This window comes from Dendrobates tinctorius, unplaced genomic scaffold (genome assembly GCF_039654945.1).
Source record: "Dendrobates tinctorius isolate UK_male_01 unplaced genomic scaffold, ASM3965494v1 ptg000035l, whole genome shotgun sequence".
In the NCBI taxonomy this organism is placed as follows: domain Eukaryota; kingdom Metazoa; phylum Chordata; class Amphibia; order Anura; family Dendrobatidae; genus Dendrobates; species Dendrobates tinctorius.
Window position 1 is genome coordinate 2,756,913 of NW_027361703.1, and position 20,531 is coordinate 2,777,443.

At 43.6% G+C, this 20,531-nt stretch overlaps 1 protein-coding gene across 1 annotated transcript in view; it reads left to right on the plus strand.

Moving 5' to 3' along the window:
* Positions 1-20,531, plus strand: part of NDUFA12 (NADH:ubiquinone oxidoreductase subunit A12) — a 38,810-nt gene that overhangs the window by 9,930 nt on the left and 8,349 nt on the right. Inside the window, exons 2-3 of the mRNA XM_073573225.1 lie at positions 1,939-2,021; positions 12,214-12,301. Of these exons, the coding sequence (XP_073429326.1) occupies positions 1,939-2,021; positions 12,214-12,301 (171 nt within the window). The remainder of the gene's footprint in view (positions 1-1,938; positions 2,022-12,213; positions 12,302-20,531) is intronic.

Here is a 20,531-nt window from a genome sequence, read left to right on the forward strand (position 1 = left end):
CAAGTTTTTTTAAATTTTGTCAGATCTTTGATATGTTTTGCTTTTATTTATAAACTAGATAGAGGCCCGATGCTATCGCATCAATAGGGCGGCAATGTCACGATGGGGGCAGGCTTTGCAGCGTTGAGAATCTCTCACCCCACCATCTGCTCACCCACCTATCCACTCTCTCTTTCCCCATGTGCTGACGTCTCCCGTCTGTGCTCACTTCTTTGACCTGTCTACCCCATGTGCTATCCCCCTTGTCTGCTGTCCCTCTCTTTCCTGTGCTGTGTTCTCCCCTCATGTGCTCTCCCGTTTGAGCTATCACCCCCCTGTGCTCTGTCTCTCTCACCCCTGTGCGCTTTCTCTCTTCCCCATCTGCTGTCTTCTCCTCTCATGTCATCTCTTCTTTGACCTGTGTACCCCATGTGCTCTCGCCCTTGTCTGCTCTCTCTCCACCACTGTGCTGTCTTTTTCCTCATGTGTTCTCTCGTTTGAGCTGTTTCCCCTCTGTGTGTCCTCTTTCCTATATGTACTCACCCCTCCCCCTGCACATCTGCCGCTGGGATCAGCCGAATGATTCACTGCGCCTGCGCGGAATTCGCGCATGCCCAGTAAATCACACCGCCGCCATCTTTGTGCAGACAGCGGCGGTCACATTAAAACTGCACATGCGCTCCTCCTGTACAAAGATGGCGGCGGTCAGTGAATCATTCGGCTGATCCCGGCGGCACGTGTGTGTGTGGTGCAACAGTGTTCCGATGGTGGTACTGCGCAAGAGGCTAGTACCACCAGCAGTTTCCATATTGAGACACCCATCACTTGGGTGTTCCAATATGGCGGTCGGTGAACTTCCGCCGCTTAGAATTCTGGGATCCGGAGAAATCTGGACGGAGCAGGATGTGAAGACATTACAAGGTAAGTATATATTAGAAATATCAACCTAACATTACCATTATCATAAAGTATTATGATTTTTTTTTTGTATGGTTTTTTTTTTTTTTTATTTATACAAAATCTCAAAATCAGTGGGTTCTGTTGAAGCCTTCCAGAGTTATTACTACATAAAATGACACTGGTCAGATTTTCAAAAATTGGCCCAGTCACTAAGGGGTTAAAAAATCTGAAATTAGTTTTTTCTTTATATTATTCATTCCATTTCCTAAATTGTGATACTCATATGGGGCCAGTAAAAACTCTAATTAGAAAAAATGTTAAACTTCTCACTTTGAGTTTGACGGCACAAAAATATTTTTTTCCCCCAGATGTATTTATTGTACTCATGTAATAAACCTATGTACATTTGGTAAACACATTATTGTGCTGACCTACAGAATAAAGTTTATTTCTGCAGAATTGCAACTGTTGTGGTTTTTTTTTTTTTAATTTTCTATTTTTAATTTTTTTTCATCTCTTCTAAAAAAAAAAGTTAGTTTGTTCCCTTTTTCAATTCAATTTCTCGCCTAGCTGTAGTTTGCAATAAAAAAAACCAAACAAAAAACACTGTACTCGCCTGCTGCAGGTCCACCGGCGAATGTTCCCGGTGCCTGGTATTGACAGCGGCGCTGATGTCACATTGACAGCACAGTAGCCAATTGGTGAACTCATCCGCTTCCACATACATATGAATGCCCTGCTACAATTTGATTTATTTGGTCTGGTCATTAAATGGTTTTCTGGAATTGTGAAAGGATGTTATGTGGACAGACTTCCCCTCTATTTCCAGCACAAGTGAGAGGTCACGTGACAGCAACTATTACTGACAAGATTCTCATCCACTCCCTTAAATAGAACATTGAAAGAAGTGAATGAAAATCTAGTCCGCACACTGTCACAATTCAGTAATTTGCGGTCACAAACTAACTGCAGAAATATCACTTGAGCCCAGAAAACCCCTTTTAAGGTGTTACATTTTTCTACACGCTTATTTTTTCTCTTCCCTTTCTCTCCTTGTAGGTCTGGGGACCTGAAAACTGGCACGCTTATTGGAATTGATAAATATGGCAACAAATATTTTGAAGACAAGCGTTATTTCTTTGGTAAGACTGCTCCTTCGATGTCCATCTATTTTATAATTGCCAATGCCAAATTTTAATTGTGTGCCTATATAAAAGTAAGAGACCCTGTTCAAACTTGTGGTACAACTGAATCACACTTTGCTTTGTCCATTTTTTGTCCATCTACTTTTGTATTATTATTATTTAGATTATTAGATGGTTGGATTTTTATGGTCAACACAAAAAAAAATCATCAGCAAGAGTAATATGTCTGTTTTATGGAGTTTGATGTGCTGATTCCAAAAATATGCTTTGTTTTGCTCTATCACATAAAGTTTCTGAGATAGAAGTATTTTTGTTATTTCTGCATTTTCAATGTATGTAATTTTTCCTATGTTATTGCCATTTCTTTGCTTGTCTTCATTGTGAATTTTGTTACAGGGACAACATCAGTAAAGGTTTTAATGAGTTTTATGGGAAGGAGTATTGACAGTGCAGTCAACCAATGACTGCTTCTCGGAAAGTCACATGTTATGGGGAGGAGCTAACTGTTATGAGGCGGTAAGATTTGAGTCAGTCAGGAAAGCATGGTGATGGCAGCAAGGACTGGTATGTGAGACTCTGACAGGAGACAGGCCTCTACAGGGATCTGAGCCCTGCCACAGGGAGATAGAAGGGAAGGCAGCGGACAGCCACCATTGTGAGAGGATTTTCACTGCATTTCTGGGAGGGCAAGTCTCCTCAGAGGGAAGAAAATAGCCCAGCCACTGAGGTGTAACTGAGTGAGGGTCTCCACAGAGAGAGAACCTGAAAGCAGCCAATATCACACTGAGAAACTGCCTGTCTGCAAATGTTCATCTGTAAGGAATGGGCTGACCCGTCTACCTCACAACTGTATATAGTGGTCTACTAGATTACCTCCAGTAACATCAGTTCTAAATACAAGCTGCTTCTGATGCTGGGGAAATATCTACATATAGTCGGTCGGCTCATCGCATTTTTTTTTTTAGTTTGTCACCACCACTGAACTGAACTTGCTCTACTGTTTGATCTGATTTAAAGGAGAAAAATGCCCCGACAGTGTATCAATCATCCGAACAGATTCCGCCGTGTGTGTGGTTCTTTTACACCAAAAGACCAAGTACATTCAATCACTCATGATATTAGATGTACTTTAAGTGTCCACTTGGTGATCAAGACAAAAGCTGGGCCCCTCATGTGATATGCTCAAGTTGTTCAATTGGTCTTCGTGGCTGGTTGAATATGAGGAAAGAGGCTATGCCATTTGCTTTTCCCATGATTTGGAGAGAACCCAAAAATCATAGTGATGACTGCTATTTTTATTTTGTCAAACTGAAGGGCTTTTCTACAAAGAACAAACATAAGATTAATTACCCTGAACTTGAATCTGCAATTAGGCCAGGTCCACATGATGGTGCCTTGCCAGTTGCTGTACCACTGTTGTGTGGATTGGATGGAAATGAAGTAGAATATGAAGACTATGGAGCTGAAGCTACTGGCAAAGACATGGAGACCTCAAGTCAAGATGAGTATGTACCGGATGGAGCAGCCAGAACCCTTTACTCAACATGAATTAAATGATCTCATCAGAGACCTTTCATTGTGAAAAGATAAAGGTGAACTTCTTGCATCTAGGTTGAAACAGAAGAATCTTCTTCGTGATGATGTCAAAGTGTGTTATTACCGAAACAGAAGTAACACTAACACAACTTTTCACAGTTGATGGACCAATGGTGTAGTGTAACAATGTGAATGGCCTCTTTGAAGCACTGAATCAAGAGTATTTTGTTGCAGATTGGCGATTGTTTATTGACTCAGCCCAGAGAGGTTTGAAAGCAGTGTTGCTTCACAATGGAAATATGAATCCATCAGTCCCTATTGCTCACTTATGTCCTCTAAAGGAAAGTTATGAAAATCTGTCAGCTGTTTTGGATGCTATACAATATAAGCATCATCAATGGGATATCTGTGGAGATTTGAAAGTGATTGGTCTGCTAATGGGAATGCAAGGTTTCACAAAATATTATTGCTTCTTGTGTTTATGGGACAATAGAAATACAGTAGAGCATTATGTTCATCGTGGGGACAGAGAAACATCTATGCTCCAGGTAGAGACAATGTTCAGCATAATCCTTTAGTTGCTCCAGCAAAAATCTTTCTACCTCCACTACATATAAACTTGGGATTGATTAACCCCTGGAGCTTGTTTCGTTTTTTGCTCCCCTTCTTCCCAGAGCCATAACTTTGTATTTTTCTGGCCATGTGAGGGCTTGTTGTTTTGCGGGACGAGTTGTACTTTCGAACAACACCATTGGTTTACCATGTCATGGACTAGAAAACGGTGAAAAAAATTCCAAGTGCGGGGAAATTGCAAAAAAATTGCAATCCCACACTAGTTTTTTGTTTGGCTTTTTTACTAGGTTAACTAAATGCTAAAATTGACCGGCCACTAGGATTCTCCAGGTCATTACGAGTCCATAGACACCAAACATGTCTAGGTTCTCCTTTACCTAAGTGGTGAAAAAAAATTTCAAACTTTGTTTAAAAAAAAAAAAAGTGCCATTTTCCGATACCTGTAGCGTCTCCATTTTTCGTGATCTCGGGTTGAATGAGGGCTTATTTTTTGCGTGCCGAGCTGTCGTTTTTAATGATACCTTTTTGGTGCAGATACGATCTTTTGCTCGCCTGCTATTGCATTTTTTTCTAGCTACGCCATATAGCGATCAGATTAATCTTTTTTTTTTTATTGATCTGGCGATTCTGAACGCAGCGATACTAAATATGTGTAGGTTTTGATTTTATTTTTATTTTATTTTGAATGGGGCAAAGGGGGGTGATTTTAACTTTTTATATTTTTTTAAATATTCTTAAAAACATTTTCTTTTTACTTTTGGCATGATTCAATAGTCTCCATGGGAGACTAGAAGCTGCCATAACCTGATCGGCTCTGCTACATAGAGGCGATGATTAGATTGCCTCTATATAGTAGATTTACTCGCTTGCTATGAGCGCTGACCGCTGGGTGGTGCTCACAGCAAGCCGGCACTGATAACCATAGAGGTGTCAGAGTTTGACAGCGGCATTTAACTAGTTAACCCCTTCACGACCAGGTGATACAGCGTATGCATCATGAAAGTCTGTGCCATTATGACCAGTGACACATGCTCTGTGTCATGAGTTTAAAGCCCCCCTGCGGGTCGGGTGACCGGGGTCAATGAAAGGTCACCCGACCCGAAGATACAGGGGGCTTTGTACTTCACCACGGGGGGGGTGGTTTCGCCCCCACGTGGCTACGATCGCTCTGATTGGCTGTTAAAAGTGAAACAGACAATCAAAGCGATAGTAATATTTCATCAATGAAATTTGATGAAATATTACTATCCAGCCATGGCCGATGCTGCAATAGCATCGGACATGGCTGGAGATCATGATCCGCCCCCGCTGGCAGCGGCGATATGCCGCCGCCACCTTCTGACGGCGGCGATCGGCAGCCGCCGCAATAATCTGCTTCCCCCTGCCTTCCGATCGCCCCCTATAGCCCCCCGGTACCTTATCAGTCCCGGTACCTCCCGGTGTCCCGCTGTCTTTTCTCCATGGGTGCCGCCATCTTACAAAATGGCGGGCGCATGCGCAGTGCGCCCGTGAGTCTGCCAGCCGGCAGATTCATACAGGTACACTTTGATCACTGTGATAAACTATCACAGTGATCAAAATACAAAAAAAAGTAAATAAAGCCCCCCTTTATCACCCCCATAGCTAGTGACACATAATAAAATAAAGAAAATATATTTATTTTTATTTTTCCGTTAGGGTTAGGGCTGGAATTAGGGTTAGGGTTGGAATTAGGGTTAAGATTAGGGTTAGGGGTGTGTTTGGGTTGGGATTAGGGTTAGGCTTGCGGTTAGGGTTATGGTTGGGGTTAGGGTTGGGAATAGGGTTAGGGGTGTGTTGGGGTTAGGGTTGAGTTAGAATTGAGAGGGTTTCCACTATTTAGGCACCCCAGGGGGTCTCCAAACGTGACATGGCGCCACCATTGATTCCAGCCAATTTTGCGTCCAAAAAGTCAAACAGTGCTCCCTGCCTTCCGAGCACCGACATGAATCCAAACAGTGGTTTACCGCCACATATGGGGTATCAGCGTACTCAGGAAAAATTGCAAAACAACTTTGGGTGTTTAATTTCTCCTGATACCCTTGGTAAAATAAAAAATTGGGGGCTAAAAAATTATATTTGTGGAAAAAAAAAATGATTTTTTATTTTCACGGCTCTGGGTTATAAACTTCTGTGAAGCACTTGGGGGTTGGAAGAGCTCACCACACACCTAGATAAGCTCCTTAGGGGGTCTAGTTTCCAAAATGGTGTCACTTTTGGGGGGTTTCCACTGTTTAGGCACATCAGTGGCTCTGCAAACGCAACACGGTGTCCGATCTTAATTCAAGTCAATTCTGCGTTGAAAAAGTCAAACTGCGCTCTTTCCCTTCTGAGCTCTACCATGCACACAAACAGTGTTTTACCCCCACTTATGGGGTATCAGCATACTCAGGACAAATTGCACAATAACTTTTGGGGTCCAATTCCTTTTGCTACCCTTGGTAAAATAAAAAAATTGGGGGCAAAAAGATCATTTTTGTGAAAAAAAATTATTTTTAAATTTTACGGCTCTACGTTTTAAACTTCTGTGAAGCGCTTTGGGGTTCAAAGAGCTCACCACATATCTAGATAAGTTCCTTAGGGTATCTAGTTTTCAAAATGGTGTCATTTGTTGGGGGTTTCCACTGTTTAGGCACATCAGAGGCTCTGCAAATGTAACTTGACACCCGCAGACCATTCCATCAAGTCGGCATTTCAAAACGTCACTACTTCCCTTCCGAGCCCCGACGTGTGCCCAAACAGTGGTTCTCCCCCACATATGCGGTACCAGCGTACTCAGGACAAACTGGACAACAACTTTTGGGGTGCAATTTCTCCTGTTACATTTGTGAAAATAAAAAATTGCGGGCTAAATAATCATCATTTTTTGAGGAAAAAAATTATTTTTTATTTTCACGGCTCTGTTATAAAATTCTGCATGAAGCACTTTGGAGTTCAAAGTGCTCACCACACATCTAGATAAGTTCCTTAGGGCGTCTAGTTTCCAAAATGGTGTCACTTGTGGGGGTTTCCACTGTTTAGGCACATCAGTGGCTCTGCAAACGCAACACGGTGTCCGATCTTAATTCAAGTCAATTCTGCGTTGAAAAAGTCAAACTGCGCTCTTTCCCTTCTGAGCTCTACCGTGCACCCAAACTGTTTTACCCCCACTTATGGGGTATCAGCATACTCAGAACAAATTGCACAACAACTTTTGGGGTCCAATTCCTCTTGCTACCCTTGGGAAAATAAAAAAATGGGGCAAAAAGGTCATTTTTGTGAAAAAAAAATGATTTTTTATTTTTACGGCTCTACGTTATAAACTTCTGTGAAGCACTTAGGCGTTCAAAGTGCTCACCACACATCTAGATAAGTTCCTTGGGGGGGTCTATTTTCCAAAATGGGGTCACTTGTGGGGGTACGCCATTGTTTAGGCAAAAAAAAATGATTTTTTAGTTTTACGGCTCTACATTATAAACTTCTGTGAAGCACTTAGGCGTTCAAAGTGCTCACCACACATCTAGATAAGTTCCTTGGGGGGGTCTAGTTTCCAAAATGGGGTCACTTGTGGGGGGTTTCTACTGTTTAGGCACATCAGGGGCTCTGCAAACGTAACATGACGCCCGCAGACCATTCCATCAAGTCGACAATTCAAAACGTCACTACTTCCCTTCCGAGCCCCGACGTGTCCCAAACAGTGATTCCTCCGCACATATGGTGTACCAGCGTACTCATGACAAACTGGACAACAATTTTAAGGGTCAAATTTTTCCTGTTACCCTTGTGAAAATAAAAAATTGCGGGCTAAAAAATCATTTTTTGAGGAAAAAAATTATTTTTTATTTTCACGGCTCGGTGTCATAAACTTCTGTGAAGCCCTTGGGGGTTCAAAGTGCTCACCACACATCTAGGTAAGTTCCTTGGGGGGTCTATTTTCCAAAATGGGGTCACTTGTGGGGGTACGCCATTGTTTAGGCACACAGGGGCTCTCCAAACACGACATGGTGTCCGCTAACGATTGGAGCTAATTTTCCATTCAAAAGTCAAATGGCGCTCCTTCCCTTCTGGGCCATGCCATGCGCCCAAACAGTGGTTTATGACCACATATGAGGTATCGGTATACTCAGAAGAAATTGCCCAACAAATTTTAGGATCCATTTTATCCTGTTACCCATGTAAAAATGAAGAAATTGAGGCTAAATGAAAATGTTTGTGAAAAAAAAAAAGTCCTTTTTTTTTTAACGGATCAATTTGTGAAGCACCTGAGGGTTCAAAGTGCTAACTATGCATCTAGATAAGTTCCTTGGGGGGGTCTAGTTTCCAAAATGGGGTCATTTGTGGGGGAGCTCCACTGTTTAGGCGCACATGGGCTTTCCAAATGCGACATGGCAACCGCTAACGATTGGAGCTAATTTTCCATTCAAAAATTCAAATGGTGGTCCTTCCCTTCCACGCCCTGCCGTGCGCCCAAACAGTGGTTTATGACCACATATGAGGTATCGGTGTACTCAGGAGAAATTGCCCAACAAATTTTAGGATCCATTTTATCCTGTTACCCATGTAAAAATGAAGAAATTGAGGCTAAATGAAAATGTTTGTGAAAAAAAAAAAGTCCTTTTTTTTTTAACGGATCAATTTGTGAAGCACCTGAGGGTTCAAAGTGCTAACTATGCATCTAGATAAGTTCCTTGGGGGGGTCTAGTTTCCAAAATGGGGTCATTTGTGGGGGAGCTCCACTGTTTAGGCGCACATGGGCTTTCCAAATGCGACATGGCAACCGCTAACGATTGGAGCTAATTTTCCATTCAAAAATTCAAATGGTGGTCCTTCCCTTCCACGCCCTGCCGTGCGCCCAAACAGTGGTTTATGACCACATATGAGGTATCGGTGTACTCAGGAGAAATTGCCCAACAAATTTTAGGATCCATTTTATCCTGTTGCCCATGTGAAAATGAAAAAATTGATGCTAAAAAAAATTTTTTTGTTGGAAAAATTAAAATGTCCATTTTTTCCTTCCATGTTGCTTTGCCTGTGAAGCACCTGAAGGGTTAATAATCTTCTTGAATGTAGTTTTGAGTAGCTTGAGGGGTGCAGTTTTTAGAATGGTGTCACTTTTGGGTATTTTCTGCCATATAGACACCTCAAAGTGACTTCAAATGTGAGGTGGTCCCTATAAAAAATGATTTTGTTGTAAAAATGAGAAATCGCTTGTCAACTTTTAACCCTTATAACTTCCTAACAAAAAAAAATTTTGTTTCCAAAATTGTGCTGATGTAAAGTAGACATGTGGGAAATGTTATTTATTAACTATTTTGTGTCACATAACACTCTGGTTTAACAGAATAAAAATTTGAAAATTGCAAAATTTGCAAAGTTTTCGCCAAATTTCCATTTTTTCCCCCAAAAACGCAAAAATTATTGACCTAAATTTACCACTATCATGAAGCCCAATATGTCACGAAAAAGCAATCTCAGAATTGCTAGGATGCGTTGAAGCGTTCCTGAGTTATTACCTCATAAAGGGACACTGGTCAGAATTGCAAAAAATGACCTGGTCATTAAGGTCAAAATAGGCTTGGTCATGAAGGGGTTAATAGACGCTGGTGGATCGTGATTTCACCCGCAGCTATTGCGGTCTAATGTCAGCTGTTCAAGAGCCCACATCTTTCCCGGGACATGTCAGCTGTTTTGAACAGCTGACATGAGCCCGCAATAGCTGCGGGTGGAATCGCGATCCACCAGCGCCTATTAACTAGTTAAATGCCGCTGTCAAACTCTGACAAAGGGAGTGAGTCCGACATCGGCGTAAATGTATGCCCGATGTCGGAAAGGGGTTAAAAACGTTGTGAAAGTCATGGTAAAGACAAATTCACAAGGATTCCAGTACATTTCACAGAAATTTTACAGCATTTCACCAGCAAAACTGAAGGAAGGGATATTTATTGGTCCTCAGATCACAGGGCTTATGAGAGATGATGTGTTTGAAGGAACTCTAAATGATAAGGAACTGAGATCTTGGAAAAGCGTCACGTGGATCTTTGAAAACTTCTTGGAAAAACCAAAATCTCCAGAATATGTTGAAGGTGTTGAGGAACTGCTAAATGCATACCAGTGTTTTTATTTACATTGTGTGAATGTATGAAAAGCGATGTGGGAATATGATAGCACTATAAAAGCAATCAATGGCGGATCTTAATAGGGGCGGATGGGGCAGTCGCCCCGGGCCCAAAGTTTTTTGGGGGCCCAGGGGCAGGGGCCCAGGGGCAGGGGCGGGCTGGGCCGGGTGGCAGAGAGGCAAATGCCCCCCGGACCGCTCCCCCAGCACCTGTACAGGGCCGGCCGTGCCCTGTGCTGTGACGCCGCCGGCAGCAGACAGCCGCCCGCGTCACATTCTATCAGGGGCCGGGAGCTGTGCACGGCCGTCACCTTGACGGCTGCTCAGCTCCGGCTGTACTTCCGGGTCAGATGTCGGGCGTGCGCGATGACGTCATCGTGCACGCGCCGACATGTCCCGGAGGATGCTGAAAGCAGAGGCGCTGCTGGGGAGCGAGCCGGCTGTGAGGTAAGTATGGGGAACTTTTTTTATTTTTTTTATTTATAAAATGAATTAAATCGGGGAGGGGGTGAGTGGGGGCTGTACACAATGATGGGGGGGTGACTGGGGCCTGTATATGATGAAGGGGGGGGGTGACTGGGGCCTGTATATGATGGAGGGGTGACTGGGGCCTGTATATGATGAAGGGGGGGTGACTGGGGCCTGTATATGATGAAGGGGGGTGACTGGGGCCTGTATATGATGAAGGGGGGGTGACTGGGGCCTGTATATGATGAAGGGGGGGTGACTGGGGGCTGTATATGATGAAGGGGGGGTGACTGGGGTTGTACAGGATGAAGGGGGTGAGTGGGGGCTTCACAGGATGAAGGGGGGGATGAGTGGGGGCTTCACATGATGAAGGGGGGTGAGTGGGGCTGCACATGATGAAGGGGGGGTGAGAGGGGCTGCATATGATGAAGGGGGGGTGAGTGGGGCTGCACATGATGAATTGGGGGTAAGGGGGACTGCACATGATGTGGGGGTAAGATTAACTGCACATGATGGGGTAGTGGGGCTGCACATGAAGTTGGGGGGGAAGGGGACTGCACATGATAAAATGGAAGGGGGATAAGGGGCTGCAAATAATGAAGCGGCACTGCAGATGAAGTGAGTGGGTGATAGGGGACTGCAATGGATGAAGTAAGGGGACTTCAAATTAAAGTGGGGACATTAAAGTGGATCCCCTATGGCCAGGATCACGTTGGGCGATTTTGTGCGTATTGGCCGTAGGCCTACAGCTTATGTGCAACGTCTTTTTAGGCCATGTCCACACGTGGTGGAATGGTGGCGGGTTTTCCGTATGGACCCGCAGCAAACAAAGTGCTGCGGTCCGTACGGCTGTCAATTCCCGCACGGGGACCGCAGCGCTCAGGTGGGAAGGGGGGTACAGGGGCCCAGGTTTTATGAACAGCCCCGGGCCCATAGTCTACTTAATCCGCCACTGAAAGCAATGCGTAATATATAAAACATTACGTTTTTAAAAGTGCTGCCTCTAATAATAATATTTGTGTATTTTTCGGCTTTAATACCCTCCCCATATTAGTTTCTTTGGAGAATTGCAATTGAAAAAAAATTGTATCTTATTTTTCAAATTATAAAACCTACTTTTTTTTCCTCCAAATTTGGGAGGATAATGGGGATGTGTGTTTAATCCGAAGTGAGCTTACCAGGGGGGCGGCTGTGGTGGAGTGGGGTCACAGGATACAGGGTTACTGCTTAAGGGGGCCGTCGGCAGCAGGAACCGAGTGATGCTGTGGTCCCTGGGCTCTCATAAGATGTCGGCACATGTGCAGATTGAGATCTCAGGAAGGCTTCCGCCGGCCTCCTGAGGCAGCGATCCGGCCTCCTGTGACCCTGCTCCTCCGCTGCCTCGCCCCTCAGGTAATTTACTGTTAAAACGGACTATAAGACTCGCCTCCATTTAAAAAATTTGTTTTCCTATTTTTTCACCCCAAAAATTGCATCTCTGACTCTGCTTATTTTTTGCAGGACGTCACAGGTGGGTAGAATATACAATCGAGATGAATGGGAAATATACCTACTGGAATGTGGATGGAAGTATGGTGCCCCCTGAATGGTGAGTGAAATATTGCATTCATTTATGTTTTTAGATGTATACATGGACTATAGTGTGACGTGACCAGGGTGGTAGTCATGGCGGGGGGCTGCTGTTCCGGCACACCCTGGCACCCCGCAAAGAAATTAAAATGTCCCAGCTGATGTGTGTGCAGTGTAAATCACTCACTTTTAGGTTAGAGTTCTCCTCAGGATGCCGGGTTCCATTTCCAGACATCATGCAGTGATTGACAGAGTCCAAGGCCTTTTTTAATAAAAATAACTTTATTTAACATACCCAGTCCAGTGACAGGCATTTCACAGTGTTCCTCAACGATCATAGTTCCTTGCCTCTGTGCTGTCTCTTGTTCTCCTCTCATTCTTTATTCCCGTACCGTATCCTCCAGTACTGCAGCGTCCTATTTAGCCACACTAGTTCATGCCCGTTTTTCCTCTGAGGGCGAAATCAAGAATGGCGTTTCCAACCTTTTCTAGACTGTAGGTCTTGTACGTTTTGGGATTTTCCCCTGAACCTAGTTGCTATTTTTTCCTCGCTGCACTTTTTCCTTCATGTCCAAATAACTTCCGCCCCCCCCAAGGCCCTGGATCACTGGACTTCTCTTGCACTTTTTACCTCAGCAACCTCACTTCACCTCGTCCCATACTATAAGGCTGGTTTCACATTCGCACATTTTACATGCAGCGCACGGCGCCGTTAAGCCCCGCCCCCTACCCGCCCCATGCGGTCATCGCCTCCTACTATCGCACACAGCTGCATGTGATCTGCGCACCCTATCTTTAGCATAGGGTCCGCTGGCCGTGCGCTAGTAGGATTTTGGCGTGCGCTGCGTCAAAATGCAACATGGTGCGTTCGGCGCACACCGGCGCACCTTCAAAACTGCGCAGCGCACGCCAAAATCCTACTAGCACACGGCCAGCGCACGGTCTGCGCACCCTATGCTAAAGATAAGGTGCCAGATCGCATGCAGCTGTGTGCGATAGTAGGAGGCGATGACCGGATGGGGCGGGCAGGGGGCGGGGCTTAGTGGCGCCGTGCGCTGCATGTAAAATGCGCGAATGTGAAACTAGCCTAACTGACTGAAAACAGAGAGTATCTCTAACTGCCACCACTCTGGCACCGCCCAGTATCTCAACTGTCACTACTCCAGCTGAAACCAGTTCAGTTCTTATCCTAACCTTATCTTCTAATCTACAGTGCCCCCCACTGGACTAAACCATATATTACCCATTACTATTGCTAAACCTTACTCTAAGGGTACCGTTACACTTAACCCCTTCACTACCAAGGGTGGTTTGCACGTTAACTACCGGGCCAATTTTTACAATTCTGACCACTGTCCCTTTATGAGGTAATAACTCTGAAACGCTTCCATGGATCCCGGTGATTCTGACATTGTTTTCTCGTGACATATTGTACTTCATGTTAGTGGTAAAATTTCATTCATATAACTTGCGTTTATATGTGAGAAAAACGGAAATTTGGCGAAAATTTTGAAAATTCCGCAATTTTCCAACTTTGAATTTTTATGCCCTTAAATCACAGAGATATGGCACACAAAAAAGTTAATAAGTAACATTTGCCACATGTTTACTTTACATCAGCACAATTTTGGAACCAAAATTTTTATTTGTTAGGAAGTTATAAGGGTTAAAAGTTGACCAGCGATCTCTCATTTTTGCAACACCATTTTATTTTTACGGACCACATCACATTTGAAGCCACTTTGAGGGGTCTATATGATAGAAAATACCCAAAAGTGACACCATTCTAAAAACTGCACCCCTTAAGGTGCTTAAAACCACATTCAAGGAGTTTATTAACCCTTCAGGTGCGTCACAGGAAATTTTTGAATATTTAAAAAAAATTAACATTTAACTTTTTTTCACAAAAAAAATTACTTCAGGTTCAATTTTTTTTATTTTACCAAGTGTAACAGGAGAAATTGGACTGCAAAAATTATTGTGCAATTTGTCCTGAGCACGCTGATACCTGATATGTGGGGGGGAACCACTGTTTCGGCGCATGGCAGAGCTCAGAAGGGAAGGAGCGCCGTTTGACTTTTTCAATGCAAAATTGGCTGGAATTCTGATCGGACGCCATGTCGCGTTTGGAGAGCCCCTGATGTACCTAAATAGTGGAAACCCCCCACAAGTGACCCCATTTTTTAAACTAGACCCCCTAAGGAACTTATCTAGATATGTGGTGAGAACTTTGAACCCACAAGGGCTTCACAGAAGTTTATAATGTACAGCGGTACAATTAAAAAATCATATTTTTTTCCACAAACATGATCAATTAGTCCCCAATTATTTTATTTTCCCAAGGGTAACAGGACCCTAAAAGTTATTGTGCAATTTGTCCTGAGTACGCTGATACCCCATATGTGGGTGTAAATGACTATTTGGGCACATGGCAGAGCTCGGAAGGCAAGCAGCGCCATTTGACTTTTTTGGCTGGAATTGAGATCAGACACCATGTCGCGTTTGGAAAGCCCCTGATGTACCAAAACAGTGGAAACCCCCCCACAAATGACCCCATTTTGGAAACTAGACCCCCCAAGGAACTTATCTAGATGTGTGGTGAGAACTTTGAACCCCCAAGTGCTTCACAGAAGTTTATAACGCCCAGGCGTGAAAATAACAAAAACATTTTTTTCCACAAAAATGATATTTTTGCCCCCAAATTTTTATTTTCCTAAGGGCAACAGGAGAAATAGGACCCCAAAAGTTGTTTTGCAAATTGTCCTGAGTAGGCTGATACCCCATATGAGGGGGTAAAACACTGTTTGGGTGCATGGCAGAGCTTGGAAGGGAAAGAGCACCATTTGACTTTTTCAACGCAGAATTGGCTGGAATTGAGATCAGACGCCATGTTGCGTTTGGAGAGCACCTGATGTGCGCAAATAGTGGAAACCCCCAATTCTAACCCTAGCCCTAACCCTAACGGGAAAATGGAAATAAATACATTTTTTTAATTTTATTATTTTTCCCTAACTAAGGGGGTGATAACGGGGGGTTTGATTTACTATTTATGGCGGTTTTTATGTTTGGCAGCTGTCGCACGCTAAAAGACGCTTTTTATTGTAAAAATAGTTTTTGCATCACCACATACTGAGAGCTATAATTTTTCCATATTTTGACCCACCGAGTCATGTGAGGTCTTATTTTTTGCGGGACGAGTTGACGCTTTTATTGGTATCATGTTCGGGCATGTGACATTTTTTGATCACTTTTTATTTCGTTTTTTTGGACGCAGAATGAGCAAAAACCAGCGTTTCATGAATTTCTTTTGGGTGGTGTGTTAAAATTTATAAGGCGGTTTTAGTCTTCGGGTCAGTACGGTTACAGCGATACCTCATTTAGGTCGTTTTTTATGTTTTGGCGCTTTTATGCAATGAAAACAATTTTATATAAAAAATAATTATTTTTGCATCACTTTATTCTGCGAGCTATAACTTTTTTATTTTTTCACTGATGATGCTGTATGGCGGCTCGTTTTTTGCGGGACAAGATGACGTTTTCAGCGGTACCATGGATATTTATATGCGTCTTTTTGATCGCGCGTTATTGCACTTTTTGTTCGGCGGTATGATAATAAATCATTATTTTTTGCTTCGTTTTTTATTTTTATTTTTTAAGGGGTTCGCTTAAGGGGTTAACTATTGGGACAGTTTTATAGGGCGGGTCGTTACGGACGCGGCAATACCAAATATGTGTACTTTTATTGTTTTTTTTTTTTATATTTCCAAAAAATGATTTTATTGGGGAATATTTTTTTATTTTTTCTTTTTTTAATTTATTTAGCGATTTTTTTTTTTTTTTTTTTTTTTTTTTTTTTTTTTTTTTTTTTTTTTTTTTACCTTTGCAGGCACTGAGGAAGCCAGCTTCCTGCAGGCCCCCGGAGGTCCCCGTCGCCATCTTGTATCCGGGGACCTGCAGGAAAGGAGCCCCCGGCAGCAGCGTTGCACATTGCGCTGCCGTGGGGGGCTCAGGGAAGCACGGAGGGAGCCCCCTCCCTGCCGAAGCTTCCCTTTAACCCCCGGTAAACCGCGATCGTGTTTGATCGCGGTGTGCAAGGGGTTAACATGTCGGGGGCGGTCCGTGACCGCCCCTGACACATTGTGCCGGGTGTCAGCTATGATAATTAGCTGACACTCGGCCGCGATCAGCGGCGCTCACCACGTGGGCGCCGCTGATCGCGATGACGTAATATTCCGTACATGGTAATTAGGTCCATGGTCACATGGACGGAATATTACGTCAATTGTAGGTAAGGGGTTAAAGATGCACCAGCGATCACGACAACAATAGGACTTTGTCAGGATCGCTGGTGCATCGCTACATGATCGCTGGTGAGCTGCCAAACAGGCAGCTTCACCAGTGATCAGCACCAGCGAGGGCGCTGGTATCTAAGGTAAATATCGGGTTACTAAGCGGCGTGCGTCACTTAGTTACCCAATGTGTACCTTAGATACCAGCTTTCTCGCGCCGGGAGCTGCGAGCAAGCAGGTATCTAAGGTATACATCGGGTAACTAAGTGACGCGTGCGCTTAGTAACCCGATATTTACCTTAGATACCAGCTCCCAGCGCCTGCTTAGAGCGCTGGGAGCGTTGCTGATCGTTGGCTCCCGCTGCCACACGCAGAGATGCGCGCTGGCCAGCGGGAGAGCAACGATCAAAAAATGGCCCAGGACGATCCTGCACGATCAGCGATACCCGGCAGGGGCCCGGTCGCTGATGTGTGTCACACACAGCAATATAGCTGGTGAGATCGCTGTGGCGTCACAAAATCAGCGATCTCGCTAGCGATCTCGCTGTGTGTGAAGGGGCTTTAACACTGTATCTCCCTATCTCTTAAGGGGGTTTTACACTAAGCGATATCGCTAGCAATATCGCTAAAACATCACTGATTTTGTGACGTTATAGCGATATTGCTAGCGATATCGCTGTGTGTGATACTTACCTCCGACCGGCTCCCCCGCTGTCCATCGCTGATCGCGCGGCTCCATTTCTCGTCGGGCGCTTCCTGCTGGGCTTCCTGCTGTGTAAGACGGGCGACGTGTGGAGGTGGATGGACGTCTGGATCGCTGTGTGTGAAAGATGAGTATCGTGCGCTGCATAGCTGCTGCATCGCTGTGAGATCTGTTAGCGATCATTTAGCGATGCACCAGCGATCCTGACCGGGTCGTATCGCTGGTCGGATCGCTGGTGCATCGCTAAATGTAAAAGGGCCTTAATCCTAGCCCATAGAGATAAATAAATTACACAGTACCCAAACATCATTACATTGTTTAACCCCTTAGTGACAGAGGCAATTTGCAGCTTAATGACCAGGCCAATTTTTACAATTCTGACCACTGTCACTTTATTAGGTAATAACTCTGGAACGCTTTAACGGATACCACTGATTCAGAGAGTGTTTTTTTGTGACATATTTTACTTCATGTTAGTGGTAAAATTTATTCGATGACTTGCTTTTATTTATGAAAAAAACGGAAATATGGCGAAAATTTTTAAAATTTTGCAATTTTCAAACTTTTAATTTTTATGCCCTTAAATCAGAGATATGCCACAAAAATAGTTAATAAATAACATTTCCCACATGTCTGCTTTACATCAGCACAACTTTGGAACCAAAATTTTTTTTTGGTAGGAAGTTATAAGGGTTAAAAGTTGACCAGTGTTTCCTCATTTTTACAACAAAATTTACAAATCTATTTTTTTAAGGATCACATCACATTTAAAGTCACTTTTAGAGGTCAATATGACAGAAAATACCCAAAAGTGACACCATTCTAAAAACTGCACCCCTCAAAGTGCTTAAAACCTCATTCAAGAAGTTTATTAACCCTTTACGTGCTTCATAGGAGCTGAAGCAATGTGGAAGGATAAAAATAACATTTAACTTTTTTTTTTTTTACAAACATTTTACTTCAGAACCAATTTTTTTTTATTTTCACAAGTGTAAAAAGAGAAAATGAACCACAAAATTTGTGGTGCAAGTTCTCCTGAATACGCCAATACCCTATATGTGGGGGTAAACCAATGTTTGGGCGCACGGTAGAGCTCAGAAGGGAAGGAGCGCCGTTTGACTTTTTTAATGCAGAATTGGCTGGAATTGAGATTGGACGCCGTGTCGCGTTTGGAGAGCCCCTGATGTGCCTAAACAGTGAAAATCCCCCACAAGTAACACCATTTTGGAAACTAGACCCCATAAGGAATTTATATAGATGTGTGGTGAGCACTTTCAACCCCCAAGTGCTTCACAGAAGTTTATAACGCATAGCAGTGAAAATAAAAAATCATTTTTTTTTCCTCAAAAATGATTTTTTTTAGCCTGCTATTTTTTTATTTTCACAAGGGTAACAGGAGAAAGTGGACCACAAAAGTTGTTGTGCAATTTGTTCTGAGTACGCTGATACCCCATATGGGGGGAACCACTGTTTGGGCACATGGGAGAGCTCGGAAGGGAAAGAGCGCTATTTTGGAATGCAGACTTTGATGAAATGTTCTGCGGGGGTCATGTTGTGTTTGCAGAGCCCCTGAAGTGCCTGAACAGTAGAAACCCCCCACAAGTGAACCCATTTTGGAAACTAGACCCCCCCCAAGGAGCTTATCTAGATGTGTGGTGAGCATTTTGAACCCCCAAGTGCTTCAAAGAAGTTTATAACGCAGAGCTGTGAAAATAAAAAAATCATTTTTTTTTCCACAAAAATGATTTTTTAGCCCCCAATTTTTTTTTTATTTTCCCAAGGGTAACAGGAGAAATTAGACCCCCAAAGTTGTTGTGCAATTTGTACTGAGTACGCTGATGCCCCATGTGTTGGGGTAAACCACTGTTTGGGCACACGTCTGTGCTTGGAAAGGAGGGAGCACCATTTGACTTTTTGAACGCAAAATTGACTGGAATCAATGGTGGCGCCATGTCTCACTTGGAGTCCTCCTGATGTTCCTAAATAGTGGAAACCCCTCAATTCTAGCTCCAACCCTAACCCCAACACACCCCTAATCCCAACCCTAATCCTAACCATAATTCCAACCCTAACCCTATCCCTAATGGAAAAATGAAAATAAATATATTTTCTTTATTTCATTGGTAACTAAGGGGATGATAAAGGCGGAGGGGGGGTATTTACTATTTTTTTATTTTGATCACGGTGATAGGGTTTATCACCGTGATCAAAATGTACGTTCACTGAGTGAATGAAACTGGACGGCCAGCAAATCTCGGCGGGCGCACTATGCATGCGCCCGCCATTTTCTAACCGGAAGAAGATGGCAGCGCCCATGGAGGAGACACACGCGGGCCGAGGAGCACCGGGAGCTGCCAGGGGGGGATCGGGTACTCTATTTCTCTCTCCTCTGATGTGCTGTCACATCAGATGAGAGAGAAATTAAATGACACATTGGACTTTTTTTTTTTGGCGGTCGCCGTTATACGGTTAATAATGGCGATCGAAAAAGCAGGGTCGGTAAAAACCGACCCGAATCATGTTCTCTGGGGTCTCTGCTACCCCCGGCAGCCGAGACCCCCGGAGAAAATCCAACTCTGGGGGGTGCTATACACTTTCCACAGCGCCGTTGATTAAAGGTGCTGTGGTTTAAGTACCCTTAACTACCGCCGTTAAAACGCGTATCAGCGGTTGTTAAGGGGTTAGCATATTAATACAAAATATATCAGTACCACATAACACACGATTTTGCACATAAAACGTACTCGCTTTATTAGGAAGGAATGTGAAGAGATATAGGCCATAACTTAGCCCCCCCTGCGACTCCTTACATAAGCATATGACAGGAGACTAAGTTCATCGATGCTGCTAGTTTGAAAGAACAGGCTGTTTTTTTTGTTTTGTTTTTTTAAATTTGAATAGAAAGAAAGAGGAATATAAATTAACCCCTTCACCCCCAAGGGTGGTTTGCACGTTCATGACCGGGCCACTTTTTACAATTCTGACCACTGTCCCTTTATGAGGTAATAACTCTGGAACGCTTCTATGGATCCCGGTGATTCTGACTTTGTTTTCTCGTGACATATTGTACTTCATGATGGTGGTAAAATTTCATTCAAATAACTTACGTTTATTTGTGAAAAAAATGGAAATTTGGCGAAAATTTTGAAAATTTCGCAATTTTCCAACTTTGAATTTTTATGCCCTTAAATCACAGAGATACGGCACACAAAAAACTTGATAAGTAACATTTGCCACATGTTTACTTTACATCAGCA